The 22,819-nt window shown below is 34.7% G+C and overlaps 2 protein-coding genes across 6 annotated transcripts; both read left to right on the top strand.

Annotated features, from left to right (window-relative positions):
* Positions 1-79: 79 nt before the first annotated feature.
* LOC132560669 (D-aminoacyl-tRNA deacylase 2-like) lies at positions 80-4,261 on the top strand. The gene is made up of 3 exons (XM_060225336.1): positions 80-225; positions 3,132-3,201; positions 3,890-4,261. The coding sequence occupies exons 1-3, from the start codon at positions 109-111 to the stop codon at positions 4,222-4,224; spliced, it is 522 nt and encodes a 173-aa protein (XP_060081319.1). The 5' UTR covers positions 80-108; the 3' UTR covers positions 4,225-4,261.
* Positions 4,262-7,018: 2,757 nt separating this feature from the next.
* On the top strand, positions 7,019-21,237 carry LOC132560671 (serine/arginine repetitive matrix protein 1-like). Of its 5 annotated transcripts, XM_060225337.1 has the most exons (15): positions 7,019-7,123; positions 8,819-8,908; positions 9,310-9,435; positions 12,223-12,393; positions 12,562-12,680; positions 12,929-13,072; positions 13,317-13,490; positions 14,218-14,505; positions 14,617-14,683; positions 15,451-15,601; positions 15,806-15,905; positions 16,730-16,846; positions 17,392-19,318; positions 19,929-20,048; positions 20,449-21,237. In XM_060225337.1, the coding sequence occupies exons 1-15, from the start codon at positions 7,100-7,102 to the stop codon at positions 20,551-20,553; spliced, it is 3,723 nt and encodes a 1,240-aa protein (XP_060081320.1). In that variant the 5' UTR covers positions 7,019-7,099; the 3' UTR covers positions 20,554-21,237. The 5 variants fall into 5 exon arrangements, with proteins under 5 accessions (XP_060081320.1, XP_060081323.1, XP_060081321.1 ...); XM_060225340.1 differs by lacking the exons at positions 7,019-7,123; positions 8,819-8,908 and adding an exon at positions 11,674-11,971 and having other exon boundaries at positions 9,351-9,435; XM_060225338.1 differs by lacking the exons at positions 7,019-7,123; positions 8,819-8,908 and adding an exon at positions 10,867-11,971 and having other exon boundaries at positions 9,378-9,435.
* Positions 21,238-22,819: the final 1,582 nt, after the last annotated feature.

Below are 22,819 nucleotides of genomic sequence, written 5' to 3'. Positions count from 1 at the left end.
AAACCTTATTTTCATCATAATTCATTTGTAGATGAGGTAAGCGATACTGATCACAAAATGAAAGTAGACCATACCGAACATGGTGCAATGAAAATGTAACAACACGTAATGGCTTCAGAGTCTGCCAACGGTGCCGTGAAGGCGAGATTGTTATTACAACAATGTCTTTCTGCTAGACTTCAAGTCGAACCAGCATCTGAACTTGAGGAAGCGAAATACGTAGAGGTAAATTACCGCCTAATTGGTTGGAGCACAGGCACATGGTGACATGCTCGCAGCGAGCTAAGACATTAGTGCTTATGGATGACATATGATTATTATCACCTGGATAACTTGGAACATTCTGCCAAGAATAATTTTACAATATATATATATATATATATATATATATATAGAGAGAGAGAGAGAGAGAGAGAGAGAGAGAGAGAGAGAGAGAGAGAGAGAGAGAGAGAGAGAATTAATCACTTAACATGACAAACAAATATATCACTAACGTTTTCAGGCCTCGCGGCCATCTTCAGGTGATTACGTTACATGTACACTGTACGTTACTGAAAACGTTAGTGATATACTTGTTTGTCATGTTAAGTGATTAATTTTTTTGTATATACGATACACAAAGTTTTTTTTCTTTTTAAATTATATATATATATATCATAATATGATAATATGCATTTTCAAGACCTGATGTCTCAAGTTCATAATCAACACTATTTGTAAAATAGGACATACTCAACTCCTATCCAACATAGGCTTTTAAGCAAGTTAAATACAACAACAAAAAATAACTAAATTTTATTCAATAATCCAATCAATAATTAAGAAACACAAGCATAAAAAATGCTTCAAGTTCATACACAGTCTTTGTTACTGAAATGTAAATGTATAGTTAAGGTAATATGTGAAGGTGCAATGGGGTAAACTGCTTGGTAACAGTAAAGTAAATAATGACTAGTTGAAAAAAAATAAGTATGTTTAAAATTTTTAATGGAATGTATACAGGTTTATCACAAATAACTAAGAAGCCAATTGCAATCTACAAAATAGTTTTTGATTCAATAAAATTAGTTTGATCAATGTAATACTGTATAATATGATAATATATCTATTATAATGTGATACAACAATAATTAACAACAATACTTTATATGACTGGCACATTTTTGTTTTTGAAAGCTACACGAAAAAATGAACATCATGTACCGAGGGCTTGGGAGCGTTATTACAATTTAACAGAATAGATTCAGATATAGATCACCACACATTGCATGACTTCTTAGAGTGATATTGTAATACCAATGCTTGCAAAAAACTAACAAAACATTTATATGTGATGCTATTTAACCAACCAACTCCCCTCCCCCACCCCACTTCAATAATACCAATAGGTGTGATGTGCTTTTGAGAAAAAGTGCATATAAAAATGTTGATGATGTAGATGACAGTGACACTAACTACACAATATGTCTAAGATGGATAAAATCTGTCAGTTACCACAAACTAGCTTTTTCTGATCTGGGTTATATTTATTGTGAAGATTTCTTGCTGTGCAGCTTTGTTACAGGATCAGGCAAAAATATTTTGGGAAGATTTTATCATTTTTATTTGTGGTCTGTTTTTAGTTTGCCAAAAGAAAATTTCGAAAGTTTTTTGCTTTTCATCTGAGGGTTTTTAAACCCACTTTTTTGTGCTGACTTGGAATGCCTTTTTTTAACTCTATTATTTGTAATTCCCTGTGTGATGGGCAGCGAGTGTCTGATGTATACAATTGGAAAATTGAGGCTTTAGTTAGTTGTTCTATCAGCTGTGGAAGTGTCCGTTGCTTCCAGTCAGCCACTTGTTTGAGTCAGTTGTTGATAGACTGCATTATTCAAAGGAATTGTATTTTCCTTGTTTGAATCGCTTTTATAATGTGAATTTTTTGCTAACAGCAACTCTGCCCCAAAACATGAAATGGACAACCAAATGTGTCAGTTTCATATCAAAAAAAGTATTTGTGATAACATTTACCTTGTATGATGGGAAATATGGAACTATTTATACTTTCAGTGTAGTTTAGTCTAATAAAATATGGCAAAAGGATATAGTATGACTAGCAAATTTTTCATGGTAAAGTTGAAATATATATATATATTAATGTGTCTTAGAGTGAATTCAACACGAAGTGACGATGACAATAATTCACTGTATGCATTATAGATATATTACCAGAGGCTGCTATATGACTTTTACTTCAGCTTTCATTGCAATAATTGTATGAAAATGATGTGTCAACTAGGATTGTGAAATGGACAAATGTCATAAAAGCAATATGATTCAATAATTTGGTAATCAAAGGCAATAACCAAATGGAATGCCCCATGGCTGATGGTATCCATATAAGACTTTTTTCAGTAATACAGCAAAGGAACACCAAGGCAGATAAAAGTTGAACTCTCTGAGTTCTCCGCCCTCACACTCGTTTCTTACAGAACTTTGCTTCTTCCTTTACAGCTACAACTTTTATAACAGAACATGGACAAAAATTCTACATATATATATGAAGAATCTTTGTTTTATTTTTTATTCAAAAAGTAATTAAATGAAATAGGTCAAGATCATGCAGTCATTTGAACAGACCTGATAGTATTTCATCCTAGCCCGATGTCTCATTACGCTGGGACTATTGGATTTATTATATTCATTCAGTAAAAACTACCTTGAAAGTTGGTCAATTTCATTTATAGGAACTAACGTTCCAGCATTTTATTTGACAAATCTTATGATTCCAAGCCTTCTCATCATTTAGATCAAGTTGTTAAAATTGTTCAAACAAATTTTCAAATTTGTCAGCCCTGTGAGTTAAGAAACCTTTTACCAAAATAGTTTAGAGTCATGATGGTGAAACCAGAAGCATATACTATGTACATGTATAAATATTTATGTACACATAAATCTATATAATCTATAACCCTGTTATAATTTAAATACAAGATGTGAAGTCCAGTATGTGAATCTGACAGCATGGAATAACAGACACGGGACTTTTATTATATATACCCTAGATATAATCTATGATCATTACACTATAACATTATATAGATATTATTGGTTAATTAAGTTTTATTCTTAATGAATTACTTATCTTTCAGATTGGGAAAGGTTTAATCATATATGTATGTTTCATGAAAGGTGCCACAGAGGAAACAGTGGAAAAAATGGGTAAGAAAATAGTGTGAAGTCAACTGTTTCTAATGCTTTGATACTAGGAGTCAGCTGTAGGGTTAAGGTTGCCTATCAGTTGATGCACTACAGGAGTTAGAAATTGTAGTCAGAGGGTTACGAAAGCAGCCAAAGTTTTGTGTAAGGAACGTTACCTTTTTTTCTTTGAAACTAATTCCCAAATAAATTGATAACATTTCAAGGACTCTTGTGATCTAAAATTCCACTGGGTAGCCGAAACTTTAAGGATAACATAATATGCTGTCTAAAGTTCCCTCTTTGTAAATCTGTAATAACAAAAGTATAGAGGGGGATATCAGGTATGATTTTGGAGAATGATTTTCTCTTAGATGCTCACATAATGCTTTTTATCGCCAGTGCTCTCAATAACTATTACATGCCCATGCAAACATATCACATGCTTATATATTAACCAGATAACAAGGGTTAGTGGTAGTTATGGTAGCATAAGAGTGGCATTAATAATTATTACATTTCTCACTTATCATGTGTACTTGTAATAGACAAAAGTATTTCTCTTTACTATCTTCTATTAAGTGCATATACAGTAGAAAAGATTTGTAATTTCACGTTGTGCTTTTGTTTTGTTGGATTAATAGAATGAATGTGTTAAGATTAGGACAGAGAGTGGCACATTTGTCATAATTTTACGCAAAATTCATTCCAGTGAAAAGTGCACTGAACACCTGTTTGAGTCCATCACAAGATCCCTCTGCCACAAAAAGGGTGTCAGTGTTGGAACTACCTGGAGATGTACTCATTATACCTCAGGCTACCTTAGGAGGAACCCCAAAAGGAAAAGCCATGCAATATCACAAAAACATTGCTAAAGATGAGGGTGAAAAATTATATGCAAATTTTGTATCTTTGTGTGAAGTTTCTTTGCACATGTCAGAGAAAGCCAGGGAACAAGGCAAACAAGTCCGAGCGGGAACTTACGGAAACCTGCAAGTGTTTCGAACCGATACAAATGGACCATATACGCATTTACTGGAGTTTTGAAATATTCTTAATAAAAATGCCAAAACATTTTTAATCAATGAAATCTTTTGGTTCTTTTTTATTCATGTTAGAGGTATTCTTATCCTTTTTGAAAGTTTCATTGAAATTTATTTATAATGAAATCATTATATCACCATGCCAGAGTCTAAGACCTTGTCTCTTCATTGTTCAGAAAGTGTTTTAACAGAATTTCTATATGTTACCTGCTTTCAAGGCTTTGGTGTTAGTTTTTTGTTCCTTTTTTAGCTTTAATTAATGGACAGACTATTAAGGGATTTACAGAAACAAATGAAAAACCCTTCAATACAAATTTGGAACTAGATGCAGTATAAAAGCCAAAATTGAATAAACAGCTGTTAAAATTTGTTTTTTGAGGATGTCAATGATGCAAAGGGCACACATTGCTGATGTTATGTTGGCTGTTAAGACAAATTTAATGTGTCAAACATTCTGGTCAAATGGTATGCTGGGATTACAGATCTAGTTAAGTTATATTCTTCACAGTACCATCAACAGCGATTGTCATTTAAGGTCAATTTCCGTGGAAATCCTGGCGACCTTGACCTGTCGCTGGGCGACATAGCATTTGATTTTACCTAATTATGCTTATGTTATTACAAAATAATCGAAATTTGACCTTGGCCTTTGATCTGTAGTCAGTCGTCTCCACATTTGATTTCAATCAATTGTGCTCTATTGTGTCATACGTAAATATTTACAAGTAACGCATAATGTTCTGTATTATATACAATTTTATTTGTTACCGTATATTCTGTTTAATGATTGTGATCCAGTTTGACCTCCGAATATGAAAAGTAATTTAGAGGTAGCACTGCCTGTGAAAATCTTATGTAATCATCCAAACAGAGATGAAGATATTTTGCAAAACCGATTTTCTATTTATAATAACAATTACTTTGAATTTGACCCTAGGGCCCAAAATTCTTTGCCACGGCAGTACTTCCTTAGTAGAAACATAAGGTAAAGATAAAATCAATTGGCCTAACCAGATACGTACATATTACATTGTTTTATATGTCTCTGGCCTAACAGAACTTTATACATTGTGCCGAGGGGAAAAACAAACATACGAAGGTCAACACCATTACCATATGCAGGGCCCTCTATATAATAAATTTAAAGAATATTATAATGTCCTGTAGCTTTCATGGACGCAAAGACAAACGGACGAACTGACAGAGATAAAGTGGGTTAACTTTGTTGATGTTGTTTCCCCACTACATCTAATGGCTACCCTCGGATCTCCACCGTGACCATACTGTCAAAAAATAGCTCAAATCTAGATACCTCGGATCATCAATACGAACCTCCATTTGCCGTTGGGCACCAGCTGGGATCTCCACCGAAGCCCTAGTTGTCACCAGACACCTCGGATCTTCATCGCGGCCCCCATTGTCACTAGATATATCAGGCATTTACCGTGACCATCATGGTCAGTTGACAAATAAATTCATAAGGACAAATGAAATTATATATACGTATACTTGTAATAAGTTTTCAAGTATGAAGATTGACATCGAGATTCCGAGTTAACAAGGGGTAATCAAGATAACCATATAGTTAGTTTTGCTACAACCTGCAACTTACCTCAAATGACATTATTGTACAATGCAAACAATCATAGTGTGAAATTATTAATCAGAGACGTACATATATACGTCTCTGTTAATTAACAACCACATATGTATGATCTTGAGTATTTGTATGCTCTTTATTTGTTCGTTAATCTACTTTCCTCTTGTTTGATCTAATCAATGTCGGATCCTGTTTTCCCATCCCCTTTTGAAGATAGATTTTCCTACTAAAATTGCTCCGCATATTGTACCGCTAGATACCTTTTATAATATTAACTAAAAAGGAATTTTCAAGAATTTAGTTTTATATTTAGTTCAATAAATCAATATTGAATTGAACCAGAAAGACAGCAGATGAGATTGTTAATTTTATGAAATTGACAAAATTGTTGTTTAGGTTATGTACCTGAATGTTCCGTTGTAGTTCTTTAATTTGGAATTGTCTGCTGATATAATCTAATAGTGTATGATTTTGTGCTTCGAAATAACGTTATTAAAATAGCGCTGTTACAATTGTTTCTGATCAATTTTCCCCTTGTTTAAAAAATGTAGTGAAGATTATTTGCCAGAAAAGGTATGTAAATACAGTTGTGGAAAATAAATGGTCGAAATTACGTATTTTTTCTTATTTTTGTGTAATGGATCGCTACTGAACTATGATACATCGAAGTTCGTGGTAGCTACAGAAAATAGAATTGCTATTCTGTCTTTTTTCAACAAATGAATCGTATGACTAGTAAACTTCACGTTTATTCATGAAGGAATGTTGATCCTGTACTTAATCATAGATATCCGGTAATTTATCAGATACTAATCTTACGTATTAAATGAGAAATCCAGAAATGAAAATTTAAGATGCCGCAAATTGTACACAAACGATGACAAGGGTGTATTAAACACTGAACCTCAGATTCTTATCTAAATCATGTCGTACTCGTCCTGCTTCGTTTCAGCACGGACATAGATAAGTGCGTGTGTGGTTTTTTTTTTTTTTTCAAAAAGAAACTCGGATCCATCACTAACATATGAATAATTAATCGATGATTTTAATTGCACATCCATAAACATAATTTAAAAGACGCCCGCCGAAAAATATGAAAATCGTTTCGGGTTTTTGTCAACTGACGCGAGTGTGCCACGTGTGTTTAATACATCCGGTTAAGATGCATTGTGGGTCTCGCTGAAATTTTGTCGCCATATTTTTGCGGCCTGCCTCTCTTTCCAGAGCTGTTAATAGACATACAGGCCTATTGTAAGGCGCAAACGTTGCACCTTCAAATATGACAGACGCGGGATTCTTCAAGGTAATGTTTTACACTCGACAGAAGACTCGATTATGGAAAGAAGAAGCAATATTCTGAATTAGTCGACACGAAACAGAGATGAGCTTGCACATTTTAGTTTCGTTTTCGTGTTCCATTATGTATTTGTTGTAGAATACAGTTCAGAAAAGGTTGCATGCTCTAAGATAGGATTTATAGAATTTCCCTGGAGATGAAAAAGATTAACAATTGTTTTCTTTCGTCGTTCATTTCCAATGCATTCGGTGTCGGGAGTAAAACATCGCACCGGGAAGGGAAGGGGGGGGGGGGGGGGGGGGGGGGGGTGATGGAATGGAGCGTCATTATGAAATATCTTCAAAAAGTATACATTCTGTGGCATAGCAGATTTTATCCCAATTAACGTTAACTTCAGCTGACATTTTGAATAAGAATGCAGGTCACAATCAGAAGTATGACTTTTTCCTTTCACTTTATTGCGGGAATTTTCAACTAATCTTTTCTTCAAATGAAAGTTGCAAAGAAGAATTGTCCAGCCTTTTTCAGCAGGTACAAATAATTTGCAAATTCAATATTCAAAACTTAAAAAATTGACGATACAGGAAAGATGATTAACATCATAAATATTTAAGTATTGAAAAACTGCCGATGTCAATTCAATTCAACACAAATGTATTCAAAAATTGCCTTTGAAGTGAAGTTCACATTTTGTTGTTTACAATTAACTGTTAGTTGAAACATATCAACAAAGATGGTTTTGTTTTTACATTGAGTGAACTTGCCATGTGCAAGTTGGGAAAGTAAAGTAATTAGGAACTACCTGGGAATAAACATTACATGAAAAATCAAGAACGAAGTTGAAGTATTATCTTTAGTTAGGTTGACTTCTTGAAACATTAGCTATATTTGTATAAAATATTGAAAGTTCCGTTGATTTATAGGGGCAAATGAAATTGCAATCAGAATGAGTAAATTGAGTCTGTAGATAAATACTTGCCTTTTGGAAAAAGTGCTTTCCACTGTCTCTGTTGAGATTACTTTAATAATAGTTTGAAAATGTTTAGTAGAGCTTACTTGCTTGTACAAATTGATCTGATGCTACTTCTTAAGATCAGAGTCTGGTTGTTGGCTGTTTTATTACCTGAGGTAGCTGACTGTTAAAAGGTGCCTCGCACGGTTATAAGCTTCTTGTTAAGCAAACCTCTAACATTGTTGGAGTAATGAGAAGTATAGTCATTAGTTATTAAGGACCCCCTGTCAACTGTTCAAATTTGTTATATAAGTGTGGGCCTCCAAGGAATAAACACACATTTGTTATTTAGGTATGGGATGGGATGCTTATAAATATTAACAATACTGTTTTAGTATCAGCAACAATTGCCAAGAGCTAATTAGATAACTCTTCTTGTCAAGAAAATCATTAAGATTTTATCATAAAGAAACTTTATTTCAACTCAGATTTTCTTGCAGGGCTAGTGTTGGATACCTGAATTTGAAGATTTCTTTTATAGTACAAACTTTTTTAATTTTTTTGAAAGGAAAATCCTAGCTAGCATTACATGACAAAAGTCTCATATGTATTGCAGTTAATACAGATACAGTATATTTATGTCTAAAATATGTATCCTTGTTAAATTGAGCAGTTTACATTCAATGACATAACAATGTATGTGGATTTGTTGGATATATAGTTACTTACTTCTGCTTGCTGTCTTTTAGGGCACTAGTGCCGATCAAGATAACAGATTCTCTGACAAAAAGAAGAAGCTGATGAAATCTATGAAGTTTTCAGATGAGTTGGAAAAAAAGGTAAATTATGGTTGTGCCTTAAAAAAAAGATAGGAAGTAATTCTTTTTTACTTTCTAAACATGATAAATCTTAGTTATATTTATTACTAATCATACATGTATTTCTATTAAAGGCACAGTTGAGCTAAGACAGGAATTTCAATGAGATAACTTGTTTCTGTTGTCCATTGTATTTAGTTCAATTCTCCTGAAGCCCTATGACAATTTTAGTTAAATCCTGAATGTAACTGCATTATAATCTGCAACTATGGTGATGCAGCATTCCTGCACTACATATGCAGGAAACTGAGAATTAGTTACAGTACAGGTGATCAAGGACTTATCCTGTTCAATTAAGAAAGTTATTACATGTTTGGCAGTGATTTATTGTGAAGTGAAACAAAATACAAATTCTTTTTTAGGTGGATATGTCCAAAGTAAACGTTGACATCATCAAGCCTTGGATAGCACAAAAAGTCACAGATTCACTTGGCGGATATGAGGATGATGTCATTGTGGAATTTGTTTACAATCAGTTGGAAGAAAGGGTAATGAATATTGTTAAATGTTTTACAATGATTAAACAGAAAAGAAATGTTCTGTGTGTTGATCACATATAATTTAGTGTGTAAAACTGTAAATACATTACAAGACAACTTTGATAACATGTCTTAAGATGTTTCAGGTTGTTGCGAATAATTTTTGTAGGATGATCCACTAATGTTTTACCAATAGATTGTTATAAGGTCACCTGGATTTTGTAACTTGTAAATAATGTCTCTGGCTTCATTTCTTAAAGAGTGTTTTTTTTTTTTAAACATATCTTACATAGATTGACAAAGGATATGAAGTATAATCATGATTTCATGTCTGAAGTTGAATTTTAATCAAGTTTGACAGGAAGTCAAACTACTCGTAATCTATTTGTTTGTTTGAATTTATATTAGTTTTTCAGGGGTTTTAAAATGAAAATTGTTTTCAACTTAAACTGAAATGTTTGTACATTTAAACAATTAATTTTAAGTTCATGTATTATAAGACTACATACCATGTTTATCTTAAGTTTCCCAAAACGGGGATTGCTTGCAGCAAGTGAACCAATGAACCAGTCTTTTGTATAGCTACATGTTGATTCAGAATGGCTGTTTAAAGATTTAACAGAAGCAGTCATGCTAATCTGTATGGGGAAAAAATATTCTGGGATTATATTTGCTTTAATTCAGGGAGGAGTAATGATGGATTTTACATGTTTGAGTGGCGCGATGATGGATTTTACTTGTTTGAGTGGCGCAATGATGGATTTTATTTGTTTGGGATTGGTGGAATTTAGATTTAACATGAGCAATGGAGGAATTATTAACTCGCACAGTATTTGTAATAATTTGATATGTTTTGATTTAAAGGAATACAAGGTTACATCTTGTTTGATATTAACTTGTTTGCTTTTATACATTTAATATATTTACTTTACTGATTACATCATGTATTGTTGTCTTTGCTGACAATAATACACCTTAATTTCTTCATATCTTTGACTACGACAGTGGAATTTCTTTCCTTGCCTTTATTTCACAATTTATCCGTAATGTAAGGTTTTTCCTTTTTAATAAAAATGATTGCGTATCATGAAAACAAATGATTGCGTATCATGAAAACAAACAGGAGGAAGCATTAAAGTAAGGCGTGTTTATGATCTAATTTTGGATGACATTTTGAGATGATTGTAATACTGGGCCCAGATTTTCAAGAGTCAACAAAATATAAAGATCCAAAGTAGCTATTAAAACTAGAAAATATATCACAACTGTTTTACCACAATATTTCTTGTAAATTGTTTGTTCCTTTTTTGTCATGTTTGTTTCTTTTTCATGTCACAAATTTCTAATTGTATTAATGAAAAGTTGTGTACACTTTGAAATAAAGTATGTGCGTTGTCGTGTGTCCTGTAACTTATACGATCTGTTTCCTCTCACAATCAGAGAAGATCATTAAAAAATCGCCTCCCCTGATTGAAATCACTCAAAGAAGGGCTTCCTAGCAGGGTACACTCTACGGGTAATAGTAAAATCTTAAATGTCTCGGAACCAATGGATCCAAAGAACAGGCCCATGAACTCATTCACTCATGAATGATTGTTCATTAGAGGTGGTTTGGTTAGTATTCCATTTTGAAAAGTTAAGTACATGCCATTGTATAAACAACAACAAAAATACTATGCAGTCCTTTTTTTGTTGGTCTTGCTGGAGCTATAAATTTGAAAAAAATAGGTAGTTGAATTTGACAAATTGCATGTTATTTGTAAAAGCTAATAATGTAACCTGTAAATTCTTGTGAAAATACATGTAACAGCAAAAAAAGTACATCTAGTCCTTTTGCAAAATGAATCATCAATATCAGTAGGTTTCTTATTTAATGTTAAAAGTTCTGACAGTACAGTGCTTGAGATCTTCTTTCATTTCTAAATTATTCCCGGCTTCTTTTCTTCTGATATTTTGTTTCAATTGTCAAACTAAAAATCTGTTCAGGTCATACCTTTTTTCCTGTATAAAAGACATATGTTACTTTGTGAAAAGTCTTGTTATACTGACATGTATAACAAGCACACGGAAATTGAGACTTAATATAAAAAAAATCTTGCACCAGATTATTTATTGGTATAATGGAATCTTGAAGTTGTTCAGGACTGTAAAAATGATTGATGAGTAAGGTCTAAAATATGGTTACATGCTGTCACTATTTGGAGAATATAATCCTGATATCTGATGGTTACATTTCTAATTTTACAGCTTTTGTTCATATTGGGAACTTTTCATCGATACACGGAGGATTCACCTTCATTGCAGGCAGAGATCTTGCTTCATCGGAAAGGAATAAAGTTCTAACTGAAAGCCTCAAACAGTGTGTTTAATGCACTAAGTGTATTTAATCAATCAATTCCATGGATATTTACCCGGACTGTCCATTCAGTCACAATGGCTCCTCCATATGCTGGGACTGTTGCCAATTAGTCAAATGTCTATCTCTTACAATCTGGTTTTGTTCCTTGCACAAGATGATGCATACACATGTATGCATAGATCCCAAGTTAGTTACTTTACAGCAGATAGATAAGTGACTTCCGCTCTAAACATGCAGTTGTGTTTTAAATTTCAAAATTTTATAAAATGTTGCATTTCAGTCTCTTTTTGTCTACTAAATATCTTCAAATTCTACTTAAAAATAAAATGGAAGCATAGAAATTCTTTCTATTTTGATACTGAAAAAAAACCAGCAAAAAAGAAATCATTTGAAGCAATTTGTCTGAACGCCTGGCCTTCCCTGTTTGTACACTGCAGTATCCGGATCCGAAAGAAATGCAGATCAACCTGACTGGATTCCTCAACCCAAAGAATGCCCGTACCTTCATGCATGAGTTGTGGGAGCTTTTATGCAGTGCTCAGGAGAACATTGGTGGGATTCCAGAAAAGTTCATTGCGCAGAAAAAAGAGGAAATTAAAAAAAGACAAGTGAGTACCAGTTCAGTACAGAAATATCCTTTTTTTTTTCTTTCTCAAGACTATACTTTTATATTGAGAATGACAGTATGCTGTTTCTTGTTTTTTGGGTTTTTTGTTTTTGAGATGCTTGCACAAATGATTATGCAGCAATGAACAAAAACATTTGTTTCATCATAGGCTGAAAAAGAACGTATCCAAGCCAGTCTAAAGAAAAGTGAAGAACAAATCAAGGAGGCATTAATGAAGGAAAGAAAGGAACAAGATAACAAGGAAAAAGAAAGATCTCCATCCCATAGGTAACTTTAATTTAAATTAGAGATAGAAACTAAGCTATCCTTGGAATTTCGATGAGAATGTTTTAAACTTGTTGGAAGTGTAAAAGTATAAGATGTCCACATTATAAATGTGAAATATCATAAAAGTTATTATTTAAAGATTTTATATTGTAAGCCAAATTTTAAAAAAAAATTGATTACAAAACAAAATTATTGGAGGGTGACATGATATTAAGTCATGGTTTTGAATATAAAATTAATTTTCTTAGGAAATCAAGAAGCACCTCACCTAAGGCAAATAGAAGTAGCAATGATAAGAATGACTCTGAAAATAAGGAACCAGTATCAGAGTTGTTGGATGGAAAAGATGTAGCACCATCAGAGACAAAAGCACAGGAAAATGGAGAGAAAGGGTAAAGTGATAACTTCAGTTTTTGAAATACATCTAAAATGTATATGAAGGTTCAGTATTTACATTTTATGGAATAGTATTGGGCAAAGTACAGATTTTTTTCATAGCTTACATAATTGTAGTTTTTCACGATAGATGATATAATTACTGAACATTATGAATTTTTATGATATGTAGGTTTCAAATGGTTTAAAATTAGAGCTTGACATCAATTTAAATGTAAAAACTGATTTTTTTTATTACAGAGACGATAAGGAAAAAGATGTTTTAAATCATAAGGATGGTGAAAAAGAAGTGGTGAAAGAGGAAAACAAGGAACCAGAAAAGAAAAAGAAGTCCCGTAGTCCAAGCCAGAGTCGCAAAAAAAGATCAAGATCCAGGTCTGGTGATCGTCACAGGCGAAGGAAATCTAGGTCAAGGTACCAGTTAACATTTTAACACAAAATTTAGGCTTTTATCGCCATATCTCTTTTATCTGTTGCCCTTTTGTTTCCTTCCTGGGAGCGAAAATGGGGAACTCATCTGTCTGAAAAAGATCATTCGTGTGGCCTTTTTATGCAGCATCAGCTTTATTTGCAGGTATATATGAAGAACATTATGACCACTGTTTTTGATTTCACAGTCAAAGTTTGTTATTGGTTAATTTCAGAAAGTTATTAATTAACAAAGCAACAAAGCATAACATCATTATGCAGCTATTTTTTGTGGGAGTCACATTGTTATGTATGGTGAAGCTGATATTGTCAACGGTAGTAAAGGTAAAATTTGATAACTGCTTCACAGCATTAAGTATGGGCTCAAAAGAGTTAGCAACATTGTAGGGTGTGACCAAAGATTTTCTTTGATGGAGGTAAAGGATGAAAGTCTTGGGAACTGAAATTCTTGGTTCTTTTCAATTTCAGTAAATTATCATAAGAAAAGTGTCAGTATAAAAGTGACAAGTAAAACATCAGTCTTATTCGTGTGACCATGAATGGTGCATGAAAAGATCCCTCTTGTAGATGTAATAACGATTGTTTTTAAGTTCTGATGTCACTTTCTGTATCAGGAGAGTGGTTTTTTCTTAAGTCCTTGTTTGTTTTGTGAGGTTTAAAGTATGTTGTGTTAAGTGGAGACAAATAGAAATTTCTTTCTGTTCTTAAAAAGATCAAAGAGGCGATCACCAGGGAGAAAAAGGTCCAGATCTCGATCCAGACGTAGATCACCCCGCCGTTCGAGACCATCACCAAGGCGCAGAACATCCCCGTATCGCAGAAGAGGGTCATCTCCAAGGCGACGGCGGTCACCATCACCAAGACATCGCAGAAGGCCATCCCCACGGAGATCTCCTTCACCAAGACGTAGGTCCCCTCGACGACGAGCTGTATCACCAAGAAGGGAAAGGTCACCAATTCGAAGGCGTCCCAGCCCAGACCGTAAAAAGCGTGCCCCAAGGTAAAACTGTAGCTTTTGAAATGTTTAAGATTGACAGTGTATTAATTGTATAATTTGAAGTAATAAAAATATAAGAAATATTTTTTACATGTTCTTGTTGTTCTCAAACAGCTCTGGCTCATCCAGTGGATCAGAAGACTCATCACCGCGGAAACCATCTGGGAGACAATCTTCTTCTGTAAGTATTTAATCAAGATGTAAATAGAATTGTGAAAGAGGAAACTTCAGCAAAAAAAAGTAAAGGACATCATGTAAATGAAGTTAAAATTTAAAAATTGTTTAATGAAATATTTCCAGCATGTCATATTTCCTATATATAGGTTTTTTATGCCATGGTGCAGCTTCCATCATCTGGTGTCATCTTTTTACTTTAAACAATTTACTCTCAATAACCAATGCACCAAATGTTTTGACATTTCGCGAAAAGATGTGACTTTGGCTTATATTCAAGGTCAGATTTGTAAAAAGAATTAATACAACTTCTCGTGAACTGAAGTACTTATAGGAATGATATTTGGGTTACATATATATAAATATATATAAACAGACCAGATGAGAGCTGCAGGCCCATTGGGCCTCTTGTTCCATACTTGTTATAGAACTTGGTTGGAAAACTTGAAAGTGTTTTTTTAAGTATTCCTACTCAACAATAAAAAATTCTATATGATAGACTACTGGTAGTTGTCTGTCATATTTAGAAATTACTGAGAAGATAAATGAAAGATTATTTATGTAGGGGAATGTAAGATTTAGAATGCTAATACATGTATTTGTTAGTTGAATTACAAGCATCCTTCAAATTATACATCAATAAATTATTAGTTTGAAAATGATGATTATTTTGTGCATAGTATACCTATGAAATTTTCACAGAAGAGGCCTTTGATGTACCTATAGAAACTCATTTCTAAGTCATGTGAGATTTTATATTTATGCATTTTACAGCCTGAAAAGGAGGAAAGTAGTGCTGAAAATGCTGATTCTCCTGGGAAACAAGGGGTACAAAAACGAAGAAATTATCGCACACATGACCCAGATGCAAATTCGGACAGTTCCTCCTCTTCAGATGATTCCTCATCAGAGGATGAAGCCCCAGGTAACTATAGATTGCCTCTCCATGTAATTATGTTAAACCAACTTTTTTAAGCTGATTTGAAAATCACACAGCCATTTCATTTGTAGTATCAAAAAATATAGTAGCAATGAAGGATATATGCTTTTTTTTCTGCAATATATTTTCAATATCATTAACAATATTTTACATACAACATTCGTGAATGATTACTAATTGTTTGTACAGCTGTAAGAGGTCACGAACGTGATCAACCACCCTCATATGGTCGGTCAATGCGCAGATCGGTGTCCAGAGAAAGGAGGCGTCCTTCACCCTATTCCAGAAGGTAAATATAGGTTTTCTGAGTTTGGGATTGTTTAATTTTCCAAGATAATCCAGGTATTTAATGTATGAAGGAACATATGTGTATATGAATTCTGCCCCCTTCATTCAAGTTTGGGTTTTAGTGATGTACAGTAATCTATGTGTCCTAACAGCGTTAGGATAAAGTTTGTCTAGAATAATGCATACTTTCACAATATCTTTTTTATTTTTTTTTACTTGGTATATAGTTAAAGACCAAGCATTATCAGCCATCTTTTATCATTTTCTGAGAAGGTTTCTCTCCTGCTCTCAGCATAGTTGCTTCTTTGGAGATTTCTTTTTAGCCTCTTGTTTTCTTTAAGTAAATTTGGAGTACTGCTCTCTTGGCTAGCCTTAGGAAAATTGGCATGTATGATCACAACCTTTTCTATCATACCTCTACAAAGAAATATTGGAAGGGTCTAGTATCCTGTAATCCATTGGTAGTTTTATCTCTAGTGAAAATCTGTACTTTTAATCATTTTTGATGGAACTTTGTACAAATGTTCATTACCCAAAATACTTTGTACATATGTTCATTACCCAAAATACTTTGTATATATGTTCATAACCCAAAATAGTTGTCCATATTAATTATTTTTCTTTTGCCAATTTTTCAAGGAAGCTTTAGTTTGTACATGGAGATTTTATGTCCTTTTATGATATTGTTCAGATTTGTTGTGGTAGAGTAGGCTTGCATCAGTAGATGTTGTTTTATGAAGAAATTAATAATAGAAAAAAGGCACTACAAATCATAATGATTTATTTCAAAAGTAAGGAATCCTAATCAAAATTATTATATGGTAGGTATTCTCCTCCAAGAAGACAAAGTCCAGGTCCCTGGTACGGTAGCAGGAGAAGCCCACCTCGTTATTCCCCACCCTGGCGACAGTATCGCAGATCACCTTCACCGCCTCCTCTAAGGTACTAACTTCACGTATACCCTACCAAATAAATAGATAAACATGTATAAAATACCTTTGAATTATCAAAGTTTTATGAGTTAATCATCATTAAGATACATTCATTTTAAATACAAGTTGTGGATATGAATGAAACTATAAGTAGTAACAGGAAAACAAAAGGAGAATAATACCAATTAATTTTTATATTTAAGTTTGATGGTGGCTTTTAGTTTAGTGTAAACATCTAAAAACATTGCTTTTGTTAAACATGTAGGATGGAACATTAAAACTTAGTAGACAAGTTACAGTGACTTTCAAAGGCTTCAGAGTTTAAAATATTTTAAAATTACAAAAAAATTAGCTTGTACCAACACCAGAATAAATACATCAGATTCCAAAGGTAGTGGGAATAACACTTGACAATTCACAATGGATGGGAAGTCCTAGCTATAAATACAAATGATGCAATGCAAGAAACATGTTTCGAAATGAAATTTGAAATATTAGGAGTATTTCATTATTCATCATATACATGTAGTAAATTGGAGCATTTTAAAATTTAAGGATGGACAGACGTAGGATGGGCCACTCTCCCTCAAGATCTCCACCACCATACCAGGGTAGAAGGATGAGGTCACCACCAGGTAGATTCAGTGACGAGATGAACAGAAGAAGAATGTCTCCTCCTGAACGACGTCACCAGTACTCTCCTTCACCACCACCTCAACGCCGTAGAAGAATGTCCCCTGACTCACCTCCTCCTCGTCAGAGGAGAATGCCACCTGAGGACTCTCCCCCCCGTCGGCGGAGAAGAAATTTATCCAATTCCCCAGAACCTGTCCGATGGCATGCTGACAGGGAAGAATCTTCTACTTCGCCTCCGCCAAGGCTGAAGAAGGAACGTTCCCCACCACCTAGAGGAAGAAGAAGGTCACCAGATTCACCCCCAAGGAAAAAGAAAATTATCCCCAAAAAAGAAATGGTGTCTGATTCAGATTCTCCTCCACAACTGTCAAGAGAACAAAATTCTGAATCTGAATCATCATCTGGGTCACCAGAGCCTCCACCAGAAAGGAGGAAAGGAAAACGCTCCAGGTCTATGTCTGGATCTCCCTCACCACAACGTATGGCACGAAGGAAGCCATCGCCATCACCGCAGCGAAGAAGGAACAGAGAGCTAGGATCACCAGAGCAAAGGAGACGTAAACAAGACTCTCCACCACCCAAATTGAGGAAGACCGATACATCAGAGGATGAATCTTCGTCATCAGAAGGAGAGGAGTCTTCAGACTCTTTTGCTCCTCCACCTCAGACAAAACGTTCTAGAAAGTCTTTGTCTCCTGATATGCATAGATCACCTGCTCTTAGAAGAAAACAAAGATCTCCTTCCCCTGAGGTGCAACAAAGACAAAGACATTCACAGGAAGCTAAGTCACGTTCCTCTTCCACCCAAGGTCAAAAGAAACGTATGCAGATGTCACCCAGCCCTTCACCATCCCCTCCAGCAAAGCGCCGTGATTCTCGCTTAAGGGATTCTCCAGAGAGAAACAGACATGTAGGACAATCTCCTAGTCACAGAAGAAAGCAATCCAGATCTCCTACCAGACAAAGGAGAAAGCAATCTTCATCGCCACCTCCACAAAAGAGGAGACAACCTGAATCTTCTATCCGACAAAGGAAAAGACCATCAGTATCTCCACCTCCGCAGAGGAGGAGACCTTCAGTATCTCCACCTCCACAGAGAAGGAGACCTTCAGTATCTCCGCCTCCACAGAGAAGGAGATCATCTGTGTCTCCACCTCCTCAACGGAGGAGACCATCTGTGTCTCCACCTCCACAGAGAAGGAGATCATCTGTGTCTCCACCTCCACAGAGAAGGAGACCCTCTTTGTCTCCTCCTCCTCAACGGAGGAGACCCTCTGTATCTCCGCCTCCACAGAGGAGAAGGCCATCTGTATCTCCACCTCCTCAGAGAAGAAGACCATCCGTATCTCCACCTCCTCAAAGAGGGAGGCCATCGGCATCTCCAGCACAAAGGGGGAGACATTCTGGCTCACCAACTAGACAAAGGAGGAGACGACAGTCTGAGTCTCCACCTCAAAGGAGAAAGTCATCTGTTTCTCCTGCTCAACGAGGAAGACCATCCCCCTCTCCTCCCAATAAAAGAGGTAAACAAACCCGTTCTCCTGCCACTAGACAACAATGGGAATCACCATCTCCTGATGCTCCACGTAAGAGGAGGAGCAGGCCTTCACCTAGTCCAGAACCTGTCTCTAGATCAAGGGGAGATGAAGGCAGACTGGGTCAGAAAAGGGATTACAGAGATGAAGATATTCAAAGGACCATCACTATTAACCAAGGCAAAAGAGATTTTGATAGAGAAATTTCTCCTGATTCCCAGCCAGGCAGGGATGGAGGTTATGTGGATAACGAGGACATTCAGAAGAGGAGGATCAAGGACAAGAGCCCACCAACAGGAAGTGACTTTGAGGTACATATTTCTTAAGTGATGCACAGTTACTCAATGTTAAAAGACATTGTTGATGTCCAGGTATAACGCCTTTCATTTAACATTGTTTCAATTAAAGACTTTGTAATTATGAAAATTTGGAGCATTCAGTTTCGATTTTGCATGATTTTGTATTGTTTGCAGTATAAACATAAATTTACACAGGGCCATTTTAATGATATCTTTTGGAAGGTGATCATTTGTCCACTTTTGTTAATGAAATCATCACTGCTCATAGTATAGATTTCTCCGAAATGTTATATTTCATGACTAGAGACTAAAAGGAAGGTTTAAAACTGGATACATTACTAAAATTTTTCAAAGTCTCATTGTCAAGTAGAAGTGACAAAAACTTTCCTTCTCGAGGTCAAATCTCTTCTACTCCAAATGGGATCATATCACTAATAGAAACATGGGAAAAAGAATTTTCTTCAGTAAAAGTAAAAGCAAAAAGAATTCTTTCATATTGAGCTTTTCTGTTATGTTGGTTGGGCTAAAGGGATGGTGTGTAGCTGATGTCTGTGAAATAGGAAATTTAGTGCAGTCTTCTTCCAAGGCATACTGATATTTCATAACCTTTTCAATTACCTAGGGATCAGATGAAGGTGCAGGCAAAAAGAAGAAGAAAAAGGAAAAGAAAAAGCACAAGAAACACAAGAAGCACAAGAAACACAAGCATAAGAAAAATAAGGAGGGTGAAATTGAAGATGAGGTAAGAATGTAACTGCCATTAAATGGATTTTTGGTCAATCTAGGCCAGTGCAAGTTAATTCTTTTTGATTAAACAATTAATTTTGTAAAATAAGAAAGATTGCTTGTGGCTAGTATAGCTGAAAGATGTCAGTGGATAATTTTTCAACCTTAAATTTCATGAATGGAAATATTTGTGTACATATATTAGGATCTGTCTTGAAGTGACTTTGAAAGTTGACAAATATACCTTCATTACACTTATTACTGTTAGCATATGTGTGCTACTTTTACCAAGTAGAATTTCAATATAGAATAGTTGATGGGTGTTGGAGGGCCCTGGACCTGATCCAGTGAAGTATTTTCACTGTGTAGTGTTTGATAATTATATTTGTAATGGACACAGTGTTCGCTGTTGACAGGCATCTGACAGTGAGGATGACAATGCTGAGATGGAGGAGAGAAAATTGAGGGAGCGTGCTTTACAGTCCATGCAGAAGGCCAAGGCATCTGAATCCTCAAACTGATCATCACACCCATACATGTGGGAGTTAGATGATTATCTAGTGCAATTGCTATAAACCTATCCTAAAAATATTTCATCAAACTGAATTTCTATTTTCTCATCTGAACAAACACATTATACAAGTGTTCATTTCAAGGTCAACGAATAGCAAACATGAGATGGTATCAATCATTGTGAACATTTGACAGTGTTGATATGCTTTTAAATTGAAATATGAGGTTTCAATACTTCCTGTCCCGACAACAATATAAGATTTGAGTGCTTTAGTGTGCAACCGTTTCCTTCATGAGTTATTCAGCTATTGATATTCATTAGTTGTGTAGATGGATGCTGTTTTACTTAATTTACCATCCACCCCAAGAATTTGAACAGTGAATGCATGTTCGACAAAGTGCATCAAATGCAAAACGTACATAACTTTTATATCATTTGAAATCATGTAGATTTATAATGTACCAAAATATGGCTTTTAATTAGTAGAGCAGTATCTCTAAGAGTTCTGCAGAAACTATAGGGTGTTTACTGTGTATATGTATTGATGCATCATTTGGTGTCTCATTACCATTATGTTAATGATAATTTGTTGCTATACATTTTATGAAATAATTGTATATAATATAGAAAAAAAAACCTTTGATAACATAATTGTGGCAAACATGAAAAAATAAAATTTGTGTGACCTTAACATTACTTCTGTTGTAAGTATTTAAAGTCTTCATTAGAAAAAATGTTATCTGTTAGTTACCCTACGTGCCTTGTTGTACAGTGTCCATTGTGAGACTGATATGAATAACCAAAAGTGGGCCATGGGTCAACTGTCTTTTAATTTGACAATTGAAAAATTGAAAAAAAAAGTACTGGGTGATCTAATTTGGTATGTAGGTAGCCCTTGATCCAAAGGTGTGCATATTGGATTATGAGACAATTTATTCAAAGGAAATGATTCTACTTATAATAAAATATGATGATTGGGATGTCTTGTTTTCTCTTACTTATAAATCAGGCAACAAGGACATTGTTTCCATTTCATGATTTTCCTTTACATTGCCCAAAGACACCCAAACTTACTGTTTAAAAGTACAGAGCGAAAATAAACCTGCTTAACAGAAAATGTCCCTCTGAATGAGTATTGGTGATAATCTTGACTCACTATCACAGTCAGATGGATCATATATGTTAAAATATTTATATACTTCTTTTCAATAACCAAAAGGCAAAGGGTGCTGGTATTGTGTCTGTAGCATGATATTAGAAGGGCTACTAAGATTGTTCAAATGAATGTCCTTGATCACTTTCTAAGTCACAGGGGCAAAATGTGTAAAAATCTCAAAACAACTTCTCAATAATTGAAAGGCCAAGATGTCCCAGGCCTGTTAGCATGGTGGGATAAAGAGAGACAATGGCTGACACGCCACAGTCCTTCAAACCAAGTGAGCTATAGACTTCAATCTGTTTTATAATAAATCATATCGAATTAATTAAGAACAGTGATATTATTGGCAAGAATGATGATAAATGAATTCTGACGAAGTGGTCATACTTGAAAGTAAGACCACATTTGTCCATTTTCCCAGATGATCTTGAATAGTCAGAAACAGCTGTAATTTACAGAGAAAGTAGATCAGAAGCAAAAAGACATTTGATGTGTTAAACTTACTATGCTCTGTATATAAAAAATAAAGGGGTTGCAAATGATTGATTTACTGTCACAATCTAACGTCACTGAATGGACCATGATAGGTAAGAAAGTCTGAGAGACAACACACTTTACTTCATGTGAAAATGTTCATGGTTCAGTAATCCCCATCCAAGGCAGTTTGCATTTCGAAGGAAGCAGATAAATAGACCAGTCTGATGTCATGATTGTGCCCTTGAAATCTACCCAGGCATTAAAGAGTAGCATTTTGGAGCTCAAAATTGTCAAACATCCCCATTTGGGGCCCTCAACATTCTGAATTTGAAAAATTATTCCCCACTCTAAAAAGATATCTGAAACCAATTTTGGAAGAAATCCATTCAAGCATTAAGGAAGAGTAGCGTTTTGAAGCAAGGTATTGTCTAAGTAAATTGTAGGGTCCCATTTCCGAGGTCCCTAAGGGTCGAATCAATTTTCTGAATTTAAGAAACGATAACCTACCTGCAATAATGTTTCAGACTTAATTTGATTGAGATATGCACAGGCATCAAGAAGGAGGAGTGTTTTGAAACTAAATATTGTCTAATTTCCCCTTTTGGGGCTCAGATTCCATTGGGTTTGAATCAACTTT

This window comes from Ylistrum balloti, unplaced genomic scaffold, assembly GCF_031769215.1.
Source record: "Ylistrum balloti isolate Yb309-2 unplaced genomic scaffold, AGI_CSIRO_Ybal_v1 Utg371094, whole genome shotgun sequence".
Classification (NCBI taxonomy): domain Eukaryota; kingdom Metazoa; phylum Mollusca; class Bivalvia; order Pectinida; family Pectinidae; genus Ylistrum; species Ylistrum balloti.
Note: the sequence above shows the minus strand (reverse complement) of the source record. Positions and strands in the feature narration are given on the sequence as shown.